The sequence below is a fragment of the Populus nigra genome, chromosome 2 (genome assembly GCF_951802175.1).
Source record: "Populus nigra chromosome 2, ddPopNigr1.1, whole genome shotgun sequence".
Taxonomy (NCBI): Eukaryota; Viridiplantae; Streptophyta; class Magnoliopsida; order Malpighiales; family Salicaceae; genus Populus; species Populus nigra.
Window position 1 is genome coordinate 802597 of NC_084853.1, and position 23791 is coordinate 826387.

At 34.3% G+C, this 23791-nt stretch overlaps 2 protein-coding genes across 2 annotated transcripts; one reads left to right on the forward strand and one right to left on the reverse strand.

The window, feature by feature from the left end:
• Positions 1-206: 206 nt before the first annotated feature.
• LOC133681935 (kinesin-like protein KIN-13A) lies at positions 207-7969 on the forward strand. The gene is made up of 14 exons (XM_062105140.1): positions 207-546; positions 645-919; positions 1186-1407; positions 2043-2234; positions 2875-2976; positions 3139-3216; positions 3502-3583; positions 3926-4088; positions 4647-4976; positions 6045-6263; positions 6351-6942; positions 7039-7104; positions 7201-7431; positions 7572-7969. Exons 2-13 carry the CDS (start codon positions 701-703, stop codon positions 7381-7383), a joined length of 2448 nt encoding a protein of 815 aa, XP_061961124.1. The 5' UTR covers positions 207-546; positions 645-700; the 3' UTR covers positions 7384-7431; positions 7572-7969.
• Positions 7970-10452: 2483 nt separating this feature from the next.
• LOC133682493 (ubiquitin-like-specific protease ESD4) lies at positions 10453-17137 on the reverse strand. Its single transcript, XM_062105840.1, has 9 exons — positions 16010-17137; positions 15750-15829; positions 15577-15670; positions 15293-15391; positions 14660-14755; positions 14450-14569; positions 13079-13182; positions 11579-11651; positions 10453-11034 (listed from the first exon to the last, which is right to left on the reverse strand). Exons 1-9 carry the CDS (start codon positions 16829-16831, stop codon positions 10972-10974), a joined length of 1551 nt encoding a protein of 516 aa, XP_061961824.1. The 5' UTR covers positions 16832-17137; the 3' UTR covers positions 10453-10971.
• Between the last annotated feature and the right edge of the window lie 6654 nt (positions 17138-23791).

Sequence of the window (23791 nt, forward strand, 5' to 3'; positions counted from 1 at the left end):
AGTTGATAAATAAATTGTATCATCATAATCGAATCAAAAAAAAAAAGAAGGGAAAATAAGCAAAAAAAAGGAGGGTAAATTAGTCACAAAACAAAGTTTCAAAATAGCCGTTTTATATATATAAAAAAAAACCATAATAGTCTATATATATATATATATATATATATATATATCCATTTCATAAATTAACCATAAGTATTTACCATATCAGCATCGCAAGCAACCCCTTCCCTTCTCTCTCTCTCTCTCTCTCGCGTGGAGCTTTCTGCTAACAACATTTCTTTTCTTCTCTCAAACGGCAAACCATTTCCAACGACGCTCCTATTTCCAAAAGATTTTTTTTAAAAAAAAGGGTTCCGCTTTCACTACTTCTTCATCAGCTTCAGATCTGCGTCAAAGATATCTCTCTCACTTGGCAGATCTCTCTCAATTCACAATTTCATCTCTCGTAAACAAAATCGAAGAAAAGAGAAGCGTGTGATAAGATCGGGATTTTGTTCGAATTTCGTTTTATGTTCTCTTTTGGATTTGAATTCTCTCCTCCTTGTAAGTAATTTTATTTTTATTTTTTTGAATTAATTATTTTTTTCGTTTTGCATTGTTAATTTTTTTCGTTTTATTTGTTTATTCAACTGTGTGTGAAGCGGTGGTGATAGATAGATCTTGAAAATTGGCTCCCCAAAGGCGATCGCAGCGCCACATGGGCGGCCAGATGCAGCAAACCAATGCTGCTGCTGCTGCTGCTACTGCAACCGCACTTTATGATCATGCCGGCGCTGGTGGGTCCTTGGGTCCCACTAGTGATGCTGGCGATGCGGTTATGGCTAGGTGGCTTCAGTCTGCCGGCTTGCAGCATCTGGCCTCGCCCATGGCTTCTACCGGCATCGATAATCGCCTCCTCCCTAATATTTTAATGCAGGTATGGACGGAAAATGTAATTGATTTTTAATTCGCTTTCGTTGTAAATTAATGGTGTTTATTTGGATTTCTATTTGAAGTGATTGTGCGTTTAGGATCAGAAACAAATTTGGAGGTTTTGTTGCTGAGTTATGTTTGGAACGTGGACATGTGTGCTTCTTGTAGTATTTATGTATTAGAAACTATGTTATGTAAAGCGAATGTGGATGAATGAATTTGTGGTTTTCCTTGGATCTGAGTTGGATGGTTATGTTGTCTTTGTTGAAGGGTTATGGAGCGCAATCTGCGGAAGAGAAACAGAGGCTTTTCAAGCTTATGAGAAACCTCAATTTCAATGGAGAGTCTGTTCCCGAGTCTTACACCCCAACTGCCCAAACTTCAGCTGGTGTTTCTTCCTCGGATGGCTTTTATTCTCCAGAGTTTAGGGGCGATTTTGGAGCTGGGCTTTTGGATCTTCATGCTATGGATGATACAGAGCTTCTATCTGAGGTACTGCATCTAACTTGGCGGGAGGAATTTACTTATATTGCCTTCAAGAGCCCCGACCTTAATATGAGCTACCGGTAAAGGATTCAGTTCTTAACACCAAATTGTTTAATTTAACTAGATTATAGGTGATATTGTTATTTGCTTCTACCTCCTCCACGTGTCAGTGTTGTGAAACTCTATTCACATGCAAGAATGAAGAACAAGAGGATTAACTTTAGCTGTCTATGCGATGATGCTCTTTAAGATAGTGATCTTGCTTGAACCAATCCACTCTCACATCTGTCCACTAGTGGCCTATAGCTCTTATGCTGTATTTTTTTTCCCTTTTCTCTCTCAAGGTGAAGCTGTCAGTAACTGAATTAATTTGACAGTAAGTAGATAGTAGTTGCTGGTTCTAGAATTGGATTCAGGAGTTTAGAATCATCGAGGCAATGGAATTCTGATAAGTCCTCCTCTTCTTGATGGATTCTCCTTTAGCCATTTTGGCTTGGCAGCTTATTACTTCATATAAGCGGATGCATCTGTTGGGATGTTCAATATTGTCTTCCTCTTTCTCTCTCTCTTTGTTTGCTTGATATTGGGAGGATGCTGCCCCTTATTCCACCTTTTTATTGATGTTTTCATATCCTTTTCAGCATGTCATCCCAGAACCATTTGATCCATCACCATTGATGCCTGGTGCTTCAAAAGGATTTGAAAATGATTTCAACGTGAATAGTAGCAGGCAACAAAGAGAGCAAACTGATGCAGATCTGTCAGTTTCGTTCCCTACTAATGAAAAAGAGAACAGCTCAAAGGAAAATAATGTGGCTAAAATTAAAGTTGTGGTAAGTTGATTTGTAGGGTAGCAAGATTCTGTGGGTTTGCATGATTTCGTTTATGTGCCCGCATGAAGAAACATGATAAAGTTGTGAGCACAAAATTTTGGTGTGAAAACTTGTCATTTTTGTTGGGTGAAGAATTGCATCATCACTGATGATATAGACATAAAACTCTAATTTTAGTTAATTCACTGCCATGTCTACCAAGTTCAGTTCTCGGATTTCCCTAATATTTTGCTCCAACTTAAAAAACTTGTATTGCTATTTTTTGGTATTTAGGAGAAACTGTCTTAGATGCATTGTTTGTTACTAAACCAAGTCAATCCCAAATACGTGGTTTTTTAAGGAGAAATGTTGGAACCAAGACTTTATGAGATGTGCCATGGGCAACAATGCTTTTTTTTTTTTTCCTTTTTCCAGAAAGTATTTGCAGAATCACATTATACTAGCTAGCATGACAGACTGGGAAAACCTTTTTAATTTTTGTTAGTCTTTCACGTTCTTAATCCTTTTTATCCAGCTTTAGTCAATCCTGGCAAATGGATGATATCCTGTTTGTTTTTGTTCTGTTTTCCATTTGATTCATTCACAAGCATATGAGAAAGTTGCCTGGAAAGCTCTTAATGATATGATATCTGTGCCATAGGTACGTAAAAGACCGCTGAACAAGAAAGAGCTTGCTAGGAAGGAGGATGACATTGTAACCGTGTATGACAATGCTTTGACTGTCCATGAGCCCAAGCTAAAGGTTTGTTTCCATGATGTTGAAAAAAAGTCTTACAAGCAATATTTTTGTTAAGATTTTTCAGATGCCAGTTGATTTTTTTTTGTTGAAGTAGTCCTGGCAGACTGTTCTCTTTCTCTTCATTTGTCATTTTCAGAGGACTGATATTTCATTCCAACATGGTAGGTAGATTTGACTGCATATGTCGAGAAGCATGAGTTCTGTTTTGATGCTGTTCTAGATGAGCGGGTCACCAATGATGAGGTAATGTCTTTTCTGTCAGGGATAGAAGTTGAAATGTAACCACCACTATGAATCATGCTTGCTTTTGGTTACAAGAATGTGAAAATATTATTTCAGTTAAGAGAATGTGTGAATCATGAGAGTATTTTTATGACCAATAAGCGATATATTTTATGCTTGAATTCAGCTCAAATGACATTTTTTGTTCTAATCCATTTGTCTTTCTGTCTATTATTAGTGAAGTAGTTCCTTTGTAATTTTTTATTGGTTAGCTCAAAGAAATGATTGCTTCCCTCTCTGAAACAGGTATATCGGGTTACTGTGGAACCAATCATCCCCACCATTTTTCAGCGAACAAAAGCCACATGTTTTGCATATGGTCAGACAGGTAGAAATCCTTTTTTTTTTTTTTAAATGGATGCTTGCTATATTTTTTCCTCATTATGTCCATTTTTTTACATTTTCTTTATAAACCGTCCCAGGTTAAGTCTTTGGATCAATGTTTCTATGAATTCTGAAAAAAAAAAAATTCCATACAGCACTTTCACTTGTTTTCAACTTCTGCACATTTGTTTTGGTTTCCCTGTGGTGGAAGCCATGGAGGGGGGTGTTGATTCATTACTTATCTCGACTTTGAAGTTTTTGTTTCAAAGATGCTGCCTCTTTCTGAAGTCAAGTTCATTTCAAACTCTTCTGCACAGCTGAAATCCTGATGCTGCTTTTATTTCAGGTAGTGGTAAGACATTCACAATGCAGCCCCTGCCTCTTAGAGCTGCTGAAGACCTTGTTAGATTGTTGCGTCAGCCAGTTTATCATAATCAGAGATTCAAATTGTGGCTTAGCTTTTTTGAAATATATGGTGGAAAACTCTTCGACCTTCTCAGTGAAAGAAAGTTAGTGTTTCCCTGTTCAAACTGGTTTATTTCATTTTTTTTTCCTTAAAAAAACTGTCTTCAGAACTTGGATATCTATTAGATTCAGTTTGTAATGGGGCTAAATATGACTCGAAACCTTGGCTGATATGATTCCTCAGTCACTGTGTTCTGTGGGTGCTTGCTATGGTGACTTAAAAGTCACATTTGTATAAGTTTCTCCAGTGCGGTTGTGGCATAAGAAGTAATAAAAAGGACTTTTTTTCTTTAACAACAATTCTATAATATCCATTTGCTTTGTAATTTTACGTACACTTTGAATCTGTAACATCCATTTATAGACGATAATTTCTTCACTTTTTTTCTTAAAAAAAATTGGGCTAGCTTCGTAACTTGAGTTAATTGAAGTGTAACCATAGAAGCAGCATTGTCCCTTGTCAAGCAGGCATTATCTTTTCTGTATGTTTTCTTCAGAATAATTTTTATGTATGTGTTCATTCATGTGTCTAAAAGTCTTGAAGTGTGAATGGTTAATGAGTTCAACCACGTATGCTGAATTCAATTGTTCTTCTCAATTAGGAAACTTTGTATGAGAGAAGATGGTAGGCAACAAGTTTGCATTGTTGGACTGCAAGAATTTGAAGTTTCTGATGTACAAATTGTCAAGGAATATATTGAGAGGGGGAATGCTGCTAGAAGTACAGGATCTACTGGTGCCAATGAAGAATCTTCAAGATCACATGCTATTTTACAACTCGCAGTTAAGAAGCACAGCGAAGTAAAGGACTCCAGGAGGAACAATGATGTGAATGAGTCTAAAAGTGGAAAAGTAGTTGGGAAAATTTCATTTATTGATCTTGCTGGCAGTGAACGAGGCGCAGACACCACTGACAATGACCGGCAAACAAGGTACCCTTTATCTGAACCATACTCTTCATCTCTTCTTTTGCTCTAACTTCAAGTTAATTACTCTGGTTTTTGTTAATTACTGACTCTACTCCATTGCTTGAGTTTTTAAGAATCCATTTATTATTTCATGTCAATCAAACACGATCTGTTGATCAACAACATTAAGGCCTGTTTTTGCTGCATGACTAGTGTGCCAATAGGGTGGGTTTCCCCAGATTTTTTTCTCTTTCCAGCTTGGTCTGTCTAAAGAATTTGGGGACAGGAAAATACAAATTTCTATGGTAGAGATGCTAATTACTCATTTATTATGTCTGAAGCAGTTACTTTGTTTGGTAAAGTTAATTTTCTGAAGAAACCTTCAGGATTTTAAGGTAAACGAGTTTACTACGTAAGACAAATAAAATTTCAAAATTTCCTGGAATGAATTTTTTCAAAGATCTTCCCATTCTTCCTGCACCTCTGTCAGGCAGTGTTCAACTATTCAATGGATTTTGGTTTTGTGATGAAGACTGGTAATGCTATCTTTTGCAATCTGGTTGCCTCTTTGGCATTGCATGGTTAATTGGGGCCATCAATCACATGAGTATCCCATACACATGTTTAGAATTCATTGAGCTGGAGGTGGGCGAGCTAATTTTCTTCTAATTAAGGTGCTTGATTGTAGCTCGTATTATCTAGGTTTTTTTAGGAGAGTCTGGTCTTATTTTTTTGGTATCTTGATCCATTGCATTATGTTTGCTGTGGGGGTAATTTAAAGATTCAGTATGACATCCACATTAAGACTTCTCTAGAACTTGTGTGTTTTTTTCTGGTTCCTGGCACCTAAACTAGCAACGCCAGTCTTGTACCGATGGGATTCATTCTCCATATGCTACATAAAACAGCATAAACTAGATTGGCATTATCATCTTGCCTGATGTCCATCCTCATGACCACTGATGATGGATATGTTTTTCTCGTTGCAAAAAGTTTCTTGTCTGATGTGGTTGTTCAACAATCACTATGGCTTTGTATGGCTGTTGGGAAGGCAGTTTTGCACTTCCTGATGCACCATATGGTTCTTTGCAGGATTGAAGGTGCAGAAATCAACAAGAGCCTTTTGGCTCTCAAGGAGTGCATTCGTGCTCTCGACAATGACCAGATCCATATACCATTCCGAGGGAGCAAGCTCACAGAAGTACTCCGTGATTCTTTTGTGGGCAACTCTAGGACAGTTATGATCTCTTGCATATCCCCAAATGCCGGATCATGTGAACATACACTCAATACATTGAGATATGCAGATAGGTAAGCGTGTTCCTATTGCTTCAACTGAAATATAGTTGCAGTGGTCTCTTGTCCCTTCAATGATAAGCATGCTTATTTAAATGACAGGGTTAAAAGTCTTTCTAAAAGTGGAAATGCAAAAAAGGATCAGGCTGTAAGTTCATTACCACCAACTAATAAGGATGCTTCCTCTACATCATCTCTGCCAGTCTCTGCTGATGTTGATGGTGTTTATGAGCAACAAGAGGTCAAAGTGCCAGATATGGGTAGAAGGGTTGTGGAAAAAGAAACTCCATCCTTCAATCATACTGTTGATTATGATAAACAGCCCTCAAGTTTTCCATCAGGTTTTTCATACAACGGACGAGAAGAAAGCGGGTTGACTTCTGGCTTAGCAGACAGGGAGAGGTATGAAAGTAACAGTTCCTTTGGTGGCTTGACTAGTCAAAAGGTCCATTCATTGTACACCCAGCACTCAGTTGATACAGAAGAGAAAGCGCCGAAGGTGTCACCAACCCGCAGAAAAGGATCCAGAGAAGAAAAATCAGGGAACTGGTTGAAAAAAGATGGCAGTGGACCTGATCCCCCCACTGGAAATTCAAAGCAGCAGAATACAGGTAACTTAAGTGCAAGTAACACTGGACCACGACAGTATGAACCTTATCCTCCCCCTGATGGGAATATAAATGCAATACTAGAGGTTGGTAATATATACGGTATTTTTACTAATTTTTGTGCAGTCTAGTTATAGATATTTATTGTGCCCTTAATTGATAATCTTTTTGGGATTTTCTAGGAAGAAGAGGCCCTAATCGCTGCTCATAGAAAAGAAATAGAGGATACAATGGAGATTGTTCGTGAAGTAAGTGAACCACCCATCCACTTGCTTTGCTTCCTTCTGTTTTAATTGCATGATCACCATCAGTGGGCTAACGCTGTGTGTGGCTTTGTGTACCAGGAAATGAAACTGTTGGCGGAAGTTGACCAACCAGGCAGTCTGATTGACAACTATGTGACCCAGTTGAGCTTTGTGCTCTCGCGCAAAGCGGCTGGCCTGGTAAGCCTTCAAGCACGCCTTGCTAGGTTCCAGCATCGACTAAAGGAACAGGAGATACTTAGTCGGAAGAGAGTTCCTCGTTAATGCAGCACTTGCGTTGCCTGCTACGCCCGAGGCATCCTGCCCTGTCTTGTAATTTCTCATCTCATGTATTTTACAACATGATTTTGTCCTTGTTGATCCAATATAATTCGCTCCAGCAAAGGATATTTAATCTCAATTACCTGTATATAATTAATTCCCCTTTATGAACTTAAATTTGACTCTTGCAGTCAGCAAGCGGGGGAATGGTGTTTGGTTTTTGTCAGTGTCTAATGCAACCAACTGGACTACACATCGACTGTGCTCAAGGACAAATGTTGCTGTTGAAATCCTGGCTTTTGGCTGTTGTGGCGGTGGGGATTCATGTTCATTGATGTTAATGGGTGTGTTAAACGAGATTGTGTGGACGAGTTTGATGACATGTATGGGTTTGTGGCTTGGGATGTTGTTCGAGGTAAGTTTCAGGAAATTGAAATTAAAAAAAAAAAAAAAAAACCAGATTGAAATAGATACTGTATGATTCCTTGGTCTTCTGCAATTACCTTTCTTCCAGTTATGAACCGGATTGCTCCTTGAGCTAACTCAACATTGTATTTAATCGTTAATAGGAAAAGAGAATTTCAAGCAATATCTCAATCAGTTTTAGTCTCTCAAATTATGCACTATGTTCTTTATTTGCGTCTTAGGATAAAAAGATAAATGCAAAAATAATATATAAACGTGTTTGATAGAGACTATATCTGTGGAGTTGAGTCACGCGGCGAGTTGAATTATTTTTTCTTTCGCAACTCTGCAAGCTTGTTCTAAAGATGGAAGATCGACAATTCAGATTATAGATTTGATAATTATGGATGTTTTATTTTAATTAGATGATGAGAAAAAATAGATGTAGTTGAATTTCCTGAAAAAAAATTTAATTCTTGATCAACTAAATATAAAAAATATAGAAGGATATAATTAAATAAAAGATAAGCAAATTGATTGGAGTTAGAAAAATAAATTATATCTTGAGTAATAAAAGTAGGATAACCGAAAAAAATCATAGCTTATTTTTTTAATAAAAAAATTAATTTTGAATGATGAAATAAAAATAGAAAATAAGTTGAAGAAAACAAAAAACAAGAAGATATCAATTCGGGTTAAGTTTTTAAACCTGTGATTCAAGTTATTAGACTGAAAGTGTCTTATTTGAAAAAACTATAAAGTTTAATTTTCAATTAATCAAATTTTAAAGAATAAAACTTTTAAAAAATCAATTATACAAAAAAAATTAAAAAAATAACAATTATAAGAATGAAGATCATAATTGAAATAAAAAAATAAAGAATAACTAACAAATTTTGATTGAAGGATGACTTTCAATTTAACAAAATGACAAAAAATAAAAGCAATGAAGATCAAATTTGAAAAAATAACATATCACAAATATGAAATTGAAAACGAAATGAAATTTTATAAAAAAATCAAGAATCAAAATTAAGAATCAAAATAATAAGGACCAAAGCCGAAATCTTAATAAATAAGAGGATCATTCTAAAACTTTAAATGGTTAGTGAAAATTTTGGGGGAGGAGAGAGAAAATAAAAAAATAAAACAATATCGGTGATAAACTAGCCCACACCCGCCACCACATGTTGTTCTCAAAGGAAAAAGACATCGTGACTCTTCAAATGCCATCACATGACACCTCACGAGCTATCCAAAAATGGTGGAAGTGTCTCAAACGCTGGGGAGTGCGTTACACGCACGAGCCAAATTGTCATATTCATTTATTCTAGGTTTGCGATTTGTTATAATTATAATTATAATTTTTTAAAATTTAATTGTTTAAATTAGTCAAAATTTATTTTGTTTCACAAGATCAAGCATAATTTTTTTGTTTTTTAATATTGCAAGATCTTCGTATCAAGATAAATAAAAAAACAACCAAGTGAAATCTTAAATTAAAGCAATTTAAATGTATCAAATTAAAAAACAAATAAATTAAGGAATAAAGAAAAAAGGGGAGGTAAAACCTTCCCCAACTCGCGCTTTTTAGTTTTTGAATTTGGCAAGAAAAGAAAAGAAAAGAAGGGTGAATATCTTCTAATTATTTAAATTTAATTTTCATAACTTTAATTATTTTAAATGCAACTCCAAAGGATTGAATTGAAAGAAAGAAAAAATTGAGGGATCAAAACAGAAAAAATCAAATGATAATAAAAAGAAAAAACACATTGTATTACAATACTTTTACCACCTGACTTAGTTTTTTTTCTTAATATTAAATTAATTTGTTTTTGGAACAGTGAAGAGATGGAGACATTAATCTATTTCTGGAACGGTTTTAATATAAATTTGTCTTTCTTTGTATCTCAATTATCATTGTCTAGAAATAGCAATTAAACGTTGTCTGAGAAATAAAATGGAGCGATGTACCAACGCCTGATTATTTTTTAAATGCAATCACGTTTTATAATATCATTTTTATTAATAATTGCTATTTGGAATAATAATCACATTTCAAAAATGATTATTTGAAATAGTGGTTATTTAATGAATGTTTCAAAAAAATATATACTTTTTTTAATTAACCTCAACATACCTTAACAAAAATCTACCAAATATTCTATCAAAATTTAATAGTAAAAAAAAAAAAAAAGTGATGTGATAAGAGATAAAAATGGGAAAAGAAAAAAAAATAATAAAAAAATAAATTATCAAAAAACTCTATTTTCAGTATGTCAGAAAAATCTGGATAAAAAATAAATTCACCAAGATAGATCTTCAACACGTCCGGTTCTGTCAGAAAAATCTGTACAAAACAATTTTAATTATACCTGGAAAAACACCAAATAAAATTATAATTAACCCTAAATTAATCTCAAATAAAATTCCCAACAAATTACATCCACATTTAATGATCTTTTAATGCATGATTAAAATCATCTTCTTCTTCTTGATTATTAAATCTTGGAGTCTCATTTCAAGATCATTAAATCTTTATAAAATGACTTTATGCATCTAATTAAATTTTAAATTAAAAGGGACATGATTTTTTTAACATCTATTATTCTCCATAACAGTATATTCTCAGCAGCAGTTTTGTTCAAACATGTTAGAATTCTAGAATACTCCAAAGAAACTACCACTATGTATTTCTTTTTTCCCAAAAAGCAGAAACTTGATCATTACAATTATGAACCAACCACCACGTAAGGACGACTAAATTAACCAGGTTGAATGAATTAAACGGGCAGACAGCAAATAACACGAGTGAGAAGAGAAGCAAAATCCTCGTTCATTTCTGAAAATTACAAAACCATGACATTTCCTAGATCAACTCTTCCAAAAACAAAATCCCTCACAACTCAGCTTGCACTCATATTACCCGCCACCAGTCCTGCCATGTTCATCGTCGATAGTGTCATTGCACAAGGAATAATCTTTGATCGATTATATGACCGGGGGAAAACTGGAGCTGCTTGCATTGCTACCAGATCGACACTTGACGAAGGCTGAAGGACCCTCTATTCACAAGGCACAGGCAATTTATAATCATCTGTCAAATATGGCGGATCTGCTCCTTGCAGAATCACTAATACAAAATAATGGATACATGTTATTTGAGGAGGACATGTACACTTTCAATCAGTCAGCTCTCAATCTCAGAATTTCCTTGGCTGTCCTCAACCGAAAATAGGGCATGTGCTCCTACAAACAAAGGAAATATAGATTTGAGCTTACAGGTGACAACAATTACTGGTTTCCTACATAGTAGCCCAAGATTTGTTTCCTGCATAGTAGCCCAAGATTTGTTTCCTGCATAGTAGCCCAAGATTTGTTTACAGGTGACTCAATATGTAGAAACATAAAGAAAAAGGTTATATTGTACCACAAAAGAAAAAAAAGGATTGGGGTTTCTCTTGCAAGGACTTTTAGCAATCTGACCAGGAGTGTGGCATCCATTCCATAGAAATAGGGGGTATCATTGGATGACTGACCCCTACTGGCAGGTCAACCAGTTGGTTCATTGGCCTGAAACCTTGAACAACAAGTGATGACAGCCACCACGATGAGGCCATTGGAGAAAAGAAGCCATCAAGGCTGCTTATCTATGACAGGTGGATGGGCTTTCAAATTCCATATTTCTAATCTTCAACTAATGCAGGTTAATAACTACAAATTAGAGAACTAAGCAAATTTTGTTAATACAAGAGAAAATATATCAGCATTGTTAAGTGCATAATCATCTTACCTGGCCAAAACAAAGTCCTATACCTCTGCTATAAAAATCAGCATACTTGATCATAAACACACCACAGTCATACCTATTTACAGGGAAATGATGTTAATACCGGAAATAATTTAAATAGTTGATATAAACAACTTATGTGGATAAAGGTGTTCAGCAGAATTGAATTGGGAAAGTCCACACAACCAGACTGAAGCTACACATGGACTGAACTTCAGGAACATATACTAGTTCCTTGAGGGAACTCTTACAAAACAGTTACAGTGTAGAAAAGAATTGATGGAGATACCAAGGGAACTTGGGCACCTCAGCGATGAAGCACCATAAGTAGCCCATGTAAATTTGTAACATGGTTTCTTCAAAACATTTACAGCATAGACAAAATAACAATGATACTCGGTAAGAAAGTATTATCCAAAAAATATACAAGGAAACTCAGACAAAGTGAAGCGGTAAATTGAGATTCTCTTATCAACTAATCCATCATTTTCTAATACCGAGTAAGCATTACATTGTACACATGCATGTTTGTTTCCTTAACAAAGTAGTTAAAATCAAGCTATAACCCACTAGAATGAGTAAACTGAGATTCTTTTATCAACTAATCCATCATTTTCTAATACCGTGTAAGCGTTACATTGTACACATGCCTATTTGTTTCCTTAACAAAGTAGTTAAAATCAAGTTATGACCCACCAGCAACAATGAATATGGGTCAGGACTAAGGGCTCGTTTGGGAACGCGGCTGCGTTCCCAAAAAATTTGAATTTTTTTTTTTTTTTTGCTAAAATTTAATATGGTTTGTATGTTTTGGATCGTTTTGATGTGCTGATGTCAAAAATGATTTTTAAAAAATAAAAAAACATAATTGGCATGTATTTTGGCACGAAAAGTTATTTGAAAAGCACCCGCAACCACACTACCAAACACGCTCTAAGAAACCTCAGCCTAAAACTTGACAGCTCACCATATCCTAAAATTTTAAAGCCAATCATATTTTCATCAGATAAGGGAAAATGCAGCATTTAAGACAACAGAGAAAGAAAGAGAACAAGAAGTTGCATCCACGTTCAGGCATGTTAAGCTCATTTTGACTCTTTCTACATGCCAATTTTAAATGTAAAGTCAGGGAGGAAAACCTGCTGATTCTATGTTATCATTTGACAGACTTTTTTTCATTTATAGATATAACATCACAACAGCTCACAAAAAATCTAGTCCATGGGATCATGAAAGAACCGAAAAGGCTGGATCATTTAGCTGCCCCAACTATTTTGTCACTGAGGCTTAGTTGAGTTAAATTGTATTTCTTTATCATTCATTATTTATTGTAGAAGTTAAGCTTTTAACAGGGTATTTCTTTTAGACCCTCTCACAAGCTTCAGCAGATGTGATGATTTACAGACTTTTTTTTTCAACAAATGGTAGCAAACAATATATATATATATATAAGCCACTAGATTCCAAGAGAAAATTAATGACATAAGAATAATGAATACACACCCATTCTGTTGTTCAGGAAGGTCTTCAACAAATTCACGCTCCCAATTACTTACATCAATGTCTTTCTTACTCTTGTCTTTAACTTCTTCAGCATAGTATTTAGCCTGGTAAACATAAATAAACAACATCAGCCAAGATTGAAGAGAAGTTGTGTGATTGAGCGTTTTTCCCATATATTTTTCATTTCCCCCTCTTTTTCAGTTTTGCAACTAACAGCAATAAGCATAAAGCTTTGGAGCCACTGAAGTGCAAGATCACAGATTCACAACTCAAATTTCCTGAATACAAGATAAACCATCTTAATGCCACAGCAACACACTTGTTACCAGGGATAAAACTTGAGGTTTACACATTAATCTCATAATTCATGGTCATACATGAGCGATCCCACAGTCCTCAATAATTATCTATCTAACAAATCCTTACTTTACAAACATCTAAAAAATTTAATCAAAGGAAAAACATTTGTTTCATCAGCTAGACTTGAGGGAGTAAATTCTGCAAATAATGATACCAGCTCCAAAACCTAACCAACTTTCAGAAGATCAAAGAACCTTTGTAAGATGATTCATACATGCACAACTCCACAATCTTCAATACACTATCTTTCTTATAAATCCTATAGTTCTCTCAAGAATTTAATCAAAGGAAAAACCTGTGTGATCAACTAGACTTGAGAATAAATTCTGCAAAATAATGATACCAGCTCCAAAACCTAACCAATTTCAGAAAATCACAAACCCCTTTTGACCCCAAAGAATTCTTAAAGGATTCTCGCAAAACATGGCCAGAATCGAAGCGTCCTTTTCTATCATAAGGGGAAACTGTTCTCCCCAAAAACGTATCAGGGGCATGTCCACCTACCTAGAAGGTCCTGTATCCCATATAGGAGCCTAATACAAGCCGTTTGCAGATTGGAGCTTATTCTTTAAATCTGTTTTTTGGAGAGATGATTTCATAGCATTAAATAGGACATCCAAAAAGAGATTATATGCATCACTTAGTGCTTTTAAAAGTAAACTCCTCACCCGAACGTTAGTAGCCATCTATATATATAGTTGGATCAAACAAGCATCTGCTATGCACTTAGAGAAAAATGGAAATGCATAAAGAGCACAATCTTTATCCTTCAATATGTAATCCAACTTTTTAGCTGCAGGCTTCCAGACTTAAGAGTTTAGTTGCAGGGACAGGCTTTTGAAAAGTATAGAAACGGCTGCAATCAATGGTCCATTAGCTTCTAAAGAAGTCTCAATGGAACCATGTCACTTACAAATAGAGAGGTTGATGCATTAGCTACAAGGTCCCTTGAAACTAGTTAGTGGCATGCCTCTAGATATATTAATATGTAGACAACAAAACAAAACATACCAAACTTTCAAGAACTCTGTTGTCCCTTCCTTTGAGTGAATCAAGATACTGGAACTTCTGATCCTTTTTGTTAATGACTGCCAAACACCAATGTATCTCTTGGTGAACAGGGACAAATATCTGAGCAAAATAGAAAAAATAAGAATATGGCAACTAAAAGTGAACAAAAATAAGTGCTCAGAAAAGTGGAAAGGATTTGCGTTGTTTTACTTTGTCACAGTCAATCAAGAAATATCCCAACTTTTTTTCTGTGGTCCATCTTTTGACAGCTCTATAATCATAGCCACCCTTACCTCCACCTGTTAACTGGATATTAACATTTAGGTTATATTCCGAGCTTGAACAAAAGAAAATCACAGCCAAAACACAACAAACACAGTCAGCAACAAGAGAAAAACAATAAACAAATAATTAGAAGAAAAATTCTGAACTCTAATAACATATGCAATCAGCATGAGAAGAAAGCTGCAACAGGATAGAATGAACAGCTCTGTTAATTTATTTATTTTATTTTTTGAGGGGTGAGGGGTGTTGAGCTTTGGGAATTATCTTTTTCTACCTGTTGCTGACTAGGAAACATGGACTCAGAAGGAAGCATCGCAGAAAAACACTTTTTCAAGACCAGAGAAATTAGTTATTTGCATTGAGAATAAATAACGGTAAGAAAAGGATGAACAATGCCGTGGGGGGGGGGGGAACAGGCTCAAAATTGACATCTCAAACTTCACTAACTATCAAGTAAATTGAACCATAGCTGCCAAGAGCACTATTTTTAATACTTCAATGCATTACAGTAGGACTCATGTTTAAAAAGATTGAAGGACAAAGAGTAAATTTACAAACCTTTTTGTAAAAAAAGGTATTGAAAAAATGACATTTTAGGAACTTCTTCGGTTCTCTCCTTTCCCTTTCTTTGAGCAACTCCATGTACAAATTTATGACCTGAAAAAAGAAAACATAAACGTATCAACAAAACCATATTAGCAGCTCAGCAAAATAACTAATTCTCGGTAACATTACATTTTAAATATATGCATGAACCATTAACTTAAAGCTACATAAAGTGGGAAAACACAAACACAATGCTAACTATAACTATTAAAAAAACAATAATCCAAAATCATCACCTCATCATTCAACCATGCTCCTGGTGCAAGGCAGTGCAAAATTTGTCCAGTAATATCAATATTGGAATTGCCATGACTGACCAAGACCCTCCTCCTACAGGAATGAACAACATAATGTTATCACAGCGATATCAATAATGCAATCAAAAGGAAATATCGATCAAATATACTACCTATTGTTGGGAAAAAATGCTTGTTTAACCTCAGTTTCTTCCTCAGGTGTGAGAGGGATAAAAGGCTCTCGCGGTATCTCCTGAAAATCATTTTGTCCAGTAGAACAACACTTCATTAAAAAAATAAAAATAAAAATATAGGCATGCTAATAAAGATACTTCTTCCTAAACTAAAAAAGGAGACACTACTCAAACTTACTAACAAAACAATGTATGAAGACCTAAAACTCAAGTTCAATAAAACAACGAGGAAAACTCACCTCCACAGGTTCCTTCTTCACAGGTCGCAAGGCCTTAAATGAATCCCACCTTTTCTCATTGTACTCAATCTCAAATTTCAATGATCCCAACCTCCCGTTCCTCCTCTCTGTATCCTCCAACAACTTCTTGTAAGTCTCAACAGTCAAAACCCCAAATTCATTATTCAATGCCAATGAACCCAACATCTTCCCTGTATTCTCCACACCTAAATTCCCATCAATAGTAACCACTGATCTCTCCTCCAAAATTTTAACATCACCATCATTCTCACTGCCCACAACCCCATTTCGCAACATCCAGTCCAAAACCGCAGACCCTCCCTCTCTTCCATCCTCTTCGAAAACCTCGACTTCTTCAATACTAGAATCCTCAGACACAATTTCTTTCTCAATCTTCTCACTCTCATCATCAACATCAATCACTTCTTTCTCTTTGACCAAATACCTAATCGCACCAAACGCGCTTTGTTTCGCATAATCCAACTTTCTACTCAAGAAATTCCCCATTACATCACCTTCACGACCAAGATTTCTCTCCTTGTCGCTAAAACCACCACTTTTAACCCTGGACAAGGTAAATTTCTGAAAACTACAAGGAGCATGAACCTCTCGGCGAAACTTTGTAGCTGTTTCTGGGTACTTTGAGATTCTAGAGGCAATACTGTTAGAAGAACCTAGGGTTTGGTTGTTGAATTTACGGGTTTGATGCATGGTAGAGAATCTGGGCTTTTTAGAGATGTGAAAATCTGGAGAATTTGAATATGGGTTATAATTACATGGGTGATCTCTTTTGTGGTTACCACTACTCGTTAAAGCACCCATTTTTTGAAGTAAAAAACCCTAGAAATCCAAAACCCATCTACAAAATAAGCATTCTTGCCAGAAATTAGGGTTTTGCGAGGTACAAAGAACGAGAGAGAGTTGAATTGAATTGGGGGATTTAGAATTTTGAAAAAAATGAAGAAAGTTTGGATCTTTTTGGAAAATCTTGATGGGGCGATTGTGAAGATGGTGGTTTTTGTTTTTGTTTCGCGGCACTAAAGAGGACCTTTGATTTTCTGGCATGACAACATAATTAAACGACGGGTCGATTTTCTTCTTCTTCTTCTTTCCTTTTTTAGAATATCATTTTTTTTCTTTTTAACCTTTTTAAGAATATGCTTGGCTTGTCCCGCTTTGCTCGAATTGGAAGTATACAGTTTATTTTTCTAGAAATTTTATTTTACTTAAAGGCTAATTGTTACTTTTTTAAGATTATAATTACACAAACAATAATGAGATAATATTTAGATGAGTTTGAATGCTTATTAGTTTATAATTAAATAAAAATGTTCTTTTCAACTAATATAATATTATTTATAAGGTAATGGTATTTTTTTTATCGGAATTAAGTTTTTTTGGAGTATAGTTGTGGTTGTTTTTCAAAGTATTTTTGATGCTAAAATGCATTAAAATAATATTTTTTTTTTATTTTTTAAAAATTATTTTTGAAAACAACACATCAAAACGATCCAAAACACATAAAAAGATTATTTTTTAACAAAAAATTAAATTTTTTAGATGCCTTAATTATTTATAACTATCATGATGACAAAGCAATTAACCCAACTATAAAGATAACTAATCAAGTTAATGAATAATAAGATAAATAATCGAAATACAATAAATAAAGCTATATACTATTTTGTAACTTGAAAATACTATAATTATAATAACTTCAAATAACAATATAAATTGTTATGATTATCACATGGACCTGCTTCAAGGAGTAAAAACTTACATGGCGAAAAGGGAGTGTTTTTTCCACCTTTTTTTTCTTTTTATTTATCTCTTACGAGGAAAACTAAGCAAACATTTGACCAAAATATTTTAAAAATCCAGTTCATATACAATGGTAAATAACTAGTTTAATACAAGCAAGAGTGTGCATGAGATCTAAGACAGGGTAGACGCCTTCTTTCTTTTTTTCTTTCTTCTTTTTTGTATGACTATCAGATTCTATATTCAAATTAACTCCTCGAGGCACTGAATAAAGGAGTATCGTCCATCCTCGCCGATTGCAATATCACTCTACTTCAGGTGGTGAAACTCCTAGAAAGTAATGGACAGCAGATTAGCAGCTGAACTGCGAATATGTTGCATCGTATTGCAGTTGGGCAATTTTGAGCTTGCATGGAGGATGAATATTGTCGTAGCTCAGCTGCAAAAACTCAGGGTGGTTCCTTCTCTGTGACTTTATTACAGTTTTGAGTTGCGCATCCGCAGCCACTCGCAAGTTCCCAGTCTGGGCTTGCTCTGCCAACTCTTTGAAAAACAAAGCAGCACGCCAGCCACATCCCTCAGGACCTTTGAGCAGAAGAGGGCCCGTTTGTTTGGGTACTCCAAACACCATTATTGTCTCTCTTTGATGGACAAATTAGCTGAAATTAAGCTAGAAAGGGTCCAGAATCATGAACATCTAACTTTGTGTCAACGATGATGACAAGAACGACACTCCACGTCTTGATGGCACGGTCAGAGCATCTCCGGGCGGAGATGTTATTTTAAAGAATTAAATTGATAAAATAATATTTTGAATATTATAAATATAGATTTTTTTATCATATATACTTTAATAAAAAAAAATTATTTGAAAAACCAATTGTATTGAAGTGAAATAAGTAAGTTTTTTTATTTTTTTTAATGATTTTGATGTTATTTTTTTTTTCGTATGACCACATTTAATTGGTTTATTTTTTTGTTGGCCTCACTTTGTTGGTTGTAGCTTTTTTCTTAATGATTTTGTAGGAATAACATATGTGGAAGAGAAAAGATATCTTGACATTTTGTTTAGCTTCCTATTGAAGCATGAAAAACAAGCCAAAAAAAAACCAAAAAAAAGCCAAAAAAAATTTTTGGCTCTCCATTTAGCACCTGCAATGGAGTTGCTCTCACAAGTGGAACCCATTTATGGACCCCATCGGTTCAATGGTTGATTTTTTTAAGAAAAATAGAATTAAAATGATGTTGTTTAATTCAATTTTTAAGAAAATTAAAAGATTCAACTGGTAAAGGATTGAGTTTTGACATGATAAGACAACTTTTTTTATTATTCTATTTTTTCTTTAACACGGATTGATCCAAGCTTCGATTGGTCAGGTTCTAGATTGACTCACCGAGCTGATCTATATTTTATAACTATGATAGTATAAGTTTAACACGAGACTAAACTCTAAGATCATATAAAGTACAATCAAAGTTGTAAAAGTCAGTTTTTTTATTTAACAAAAAGTCTGTTTTTTTATTTAACAAAAAGTTTCATGCCGTGATTGACGGCGACTCAGCCTCCTCCTCCACCAACCTATCCCTTCACTGATGACAAGAACCACCACGACAACTTCTCCTTCTTCTTCCCTGGCCAACTCTGGCCACCAATTCCTCCATTAGCACCACCACTAGCCTTACATTGGCCTCACAATGATGCCAGCCACACTGCCCCCTACACCAAGTAAACTTTTTCCTTTCCCTTCCCTTGTTGCAAGGTTGCATCATGCAGAACAAGAATTCATTCTGTATGCAACATAATTAATTAACATGGTTGTTGGGTTGAAGCTGGACTCGTTTAGGCCCAACCCACTTAAAAAAGAAAGAAGGGTATGTTGGGTCGCAGTCGGCCTAACCCGACTAGGTCGGGTTGGACTTGTTTCAGCTCAGCCCAAATGGCTAGGTTGGGTCCAACCCAATTTATATTTAATAATATAATAATAATATTTTATAAAAAAAAATTTCCAAAAACATTCCAACGGTCATTTCAAAATATTTATGATTTTCTCGCATGTTTTCTAATCAATTTTACATAATACTGGATTATATGGTTTTATCCGAAACATTCTTAACAAAAAAATAAAAAATAAAAAAATCTCAAATTTTTTTAAAATTAATTTCCTCTTTCAAAAAACAAAAAATATTTTATTTTCATGCATACTGAAGAATTCTAAAAGTTTTCCAAGCATATTTTTTTATAAAAAAATAAAAATGCATTTTTCTCATGTTTTGAAATGCAAAGTGGATATCGTAACTAGTTTATGATTATCTGTTAAGATTTAGCTAAAATATCAAAAACCCCTCACCAATTATTTTGTTCATTTTATAATAGGGTTTAGATAAAAACCTTAATATTTGGGGTGTAAAACTACATAGTAGAGTATACCATCAGGCATTAAAGATACAAGGTGCAAAATAAATGTGATGCTAATATGAACTCCAAAATGGTTGTCTACAAGTACATGCCATACTCATTGGACATGTCATTTTACATGTATCAACACCAATTTTATGCACTCTCTAGCTCAAAAGCATTTGCATGTCGCTACATATAAGAACTTAACATGGTTTGGTAAAAATTGAAGGGTTTTATAGGGATGGGAAGCAACTTAGGATAATATTTCAACAAATGATGAGAAAAGTCATAATATTGGTTGCCTTATTCTCCAGTTAAAGTTTTTTAAATTTTAATCAATAAAAAAATTCCAAAAAACAGTGACAAATTAGATCAAACCTAGATGAAGGTATCATATGTCGAAGTTAAACATTTAATGCATACAACTAACATCATACATGATAATAGATTTTAATATTCCATTGTCTTATAGATTCGCAAACATTTGATGCCTACAATTAACATTATATATTTTAATAGATTTTAATTGCATGGCATCCATTTGATAGATTCTCCATCAATGTTAAGTAGTTGTGACAATGATTAATCGATGGATCTCCAATCTAGAAATGGGAGCAAAAACCTTATCGTAGTCAATCTCATATTATTGATTATAACATTTTTCCACTAACCTTACCTCATATCTCTCCACCTATCCTTTTATATTCTTCTTTTCTTTATAGATCCACCTGACACCTATTGGTTTCTTTCCACTTGGTATTGGAACCAATTTCCATGTGTCATTCTTCTCAATTGATGTAATCTTTTCATCCATAACAATTCTTTATTTTTCATCATTTATTGCTTCTTCAAACATTATAGGATCATATATAGCAAGGTGACAAAATAGCATTACATAATCATTAATAAGAGTAGTTACCTTATATAGCTTATTAAGACTCTTCATCTTTTTCGATGGACTTGATGGATTGCCATAACTTAAACTTCCACTAAAAGTTAAATATACAGGTGAAGATGACATCATTGGTGATTATGGAGTTGTGGCTTGTTTTTTATGATCTTCATAGCCCTTCTCCCCTTCATCAAGAACCGGTAGAAAATTATATTTCTCACCATCACCTACCTTCCAATCACATACTCCTTTATTAAACTCAACATCTCTGCTAATCATTATCTTTTCTTCATTGGGGTTATAGAGCTATATCCTTTGGACATTTGGTCATAGCCCATAAAGATCATCATTTTGCTCTTGTCATCTAGCTTGGTCCTTACTTGATCATTTAGATGCACATAGACAATGCTTAGTAACACTTGGCTTTCTTCTATTCCATACCTTTTGGAAAAATACATATTTAACAAATAGATAGCACAATCTAAGTTTCAGTTAAAAACTCATTAGGCATTTTCTTGGTTTTGAGCATACTTTTTGCCATGTTAAGGATTCTTCTATTCTTTCTCTTCATCACCCTGTTTTGTTATAGGGATTTAGGCACCGTTAAGAGTCTTTTTATACCATGATCTTTATAAAAATCATTAGAAAAAAAATGCATCCCCTATCTATCCTAAGTGATTTTATAAAATAACCATTTTCTTTTTTCAACTAATGCCTTAAACTTCTTAAAACAACTAAACACATTAAAGTATACCTAAGTTTTTCTACTATAATCATCAATAAAAAAGTATAAAATACAGGTTTTTACCAAATAAACATGGTTTAATAGGACCAAAAACATCTACATGTATCTCTTGAAAAGGTTGACTTACTCTAAATGTAGACTCCTTTAGAAAGCTTTTGCAGAAATGCTTGCGTACTAAATATCCTTCACACAACTGATTTGGATGTATAATGGATAATAAACCCTTCAACATCTCTTTTTTGTCCCATCTTCTTTAAGTTATCAAAGCTTACATGCCCAAGTCTCATATGCCAAAGTCAAGTCTCATCTTTCACACATGCCTTTAAGCATTTAGGCACATCTGTATTTATGTTTAGCAAAAACATTATGTTCTTTGTCATGGTTATCTTTGTAATCATAGCTTCATGAGTATCAAGTAATGTTAAGATACGATCTCTCATCTTAATCTCATAACCCTTCTCCAACAATTATCTCAAACTCAATATATTATTTTTTTTATAGTAGGGATATAATAGACATCACTAATAAATTAATGACTTTTATTTTTTAATTTTATGAGAATTGTGCCTTTTTTCTTTGATGGAAACTTTTGAATGATTTGTGAAGGTGACATTACCTTTAATTGATTCATCAAACTCCCTAAACTTATCTATATCTCCATATATATGATTGCTGGAATCATTATCTAGATATCACATGTTCTTGTTGGTTCGTTCATCATGGACTAGAAATAGGGTGGTTTATTTCTCCTTTTCTACTAAGGGTGAGAAAAAAAAAACAAAAAACCAATTAAACCGAGAAAATCAGAAAAAAAAATAACCAAAAAAACCAAACCATGAAAAAAACCGATTAAAATTTTGAAAAAACCGACCGGTTTGGTTTGATTTTGGTTTTATAAGCTTGAAACTGAAAAAACCGAACCGAACTCAAACCGAAAAAAAAACCCAGAAAACAACCGAGCCAAACCAAAAAAATTGAGCCAAATTGGTTTGAATCAGTTTTTGTCCTAAAAAACTGAACCGAATCAAAACCGGTCGGTTTAAACCGGTTTCGATTCAGTTTTGGTTTTTTTAAAAAAAAATTGGTTTGGTTACTTTTTTTATAAAAACCGAACTAAACTGAAAATGATCACCCATATTTTCTACAACAAGATTGGCATTCTCCTCAACTTTTCTAGTTGGATTCCAGCAATCCTTGGCATGATCACAAATCTTTTGACAATTATAGCATTTACCCTTTGTTTTGTCAAACCTGGATTTTGAATTATCACCGTTAGTGTAATCAATCAACCGCTTTGCTTCATACGGTCGACTAGTTGACCTATTAAGGCTGTATTAACCTCTACCAAATCTACATCTTCCTCTACTTTGACCACATCCTCTACCCCCATAGAAATATTTAGAACCTTCTTGCTTTGAAAAAAGTTCTTATGCACTTATATCTTCTTGAATTTTATCAACTCTTTTCTCATGGACTTGTAATTTTCCTATAAGACCTTTTATAGAAAGAACATCCATATTTTGTGACTCTTGTATCACGATCACCAAATAATGGTTCTTTTGCAACGAGCATAGGATCTTCTATACCATATAATTATATTTATCTTCTTCTCATATCTCTTTATTTAATTGTATATGACCAATACTCTTGTAAACTATTTTAAAATATTATCTGTTTCAAGCATATGTAATTTTTCAAAGTCACAATATAACTTTTATAGACATACCTTTCTCATATTGTTAGCTCTTTGGTTTGATTGTTGTAAAACTTCTCATGCTTGCTTGGCGATGGTTATATTCGCCACTAACTCAAAAGTGACACCATCTAAACATTAGTGGATGATTGTGAGTACTTATTGATCCTTTCTTCATGCTTTTTGCACGACCTTTTTTTGGGTTGAAATCAATGTTGTTTCTTCTATAAGCTCCTCAAAGCCTTTCTTAAACATTTCTCACACATCTTGGGAACCTAGCCAAGCTCTTACTC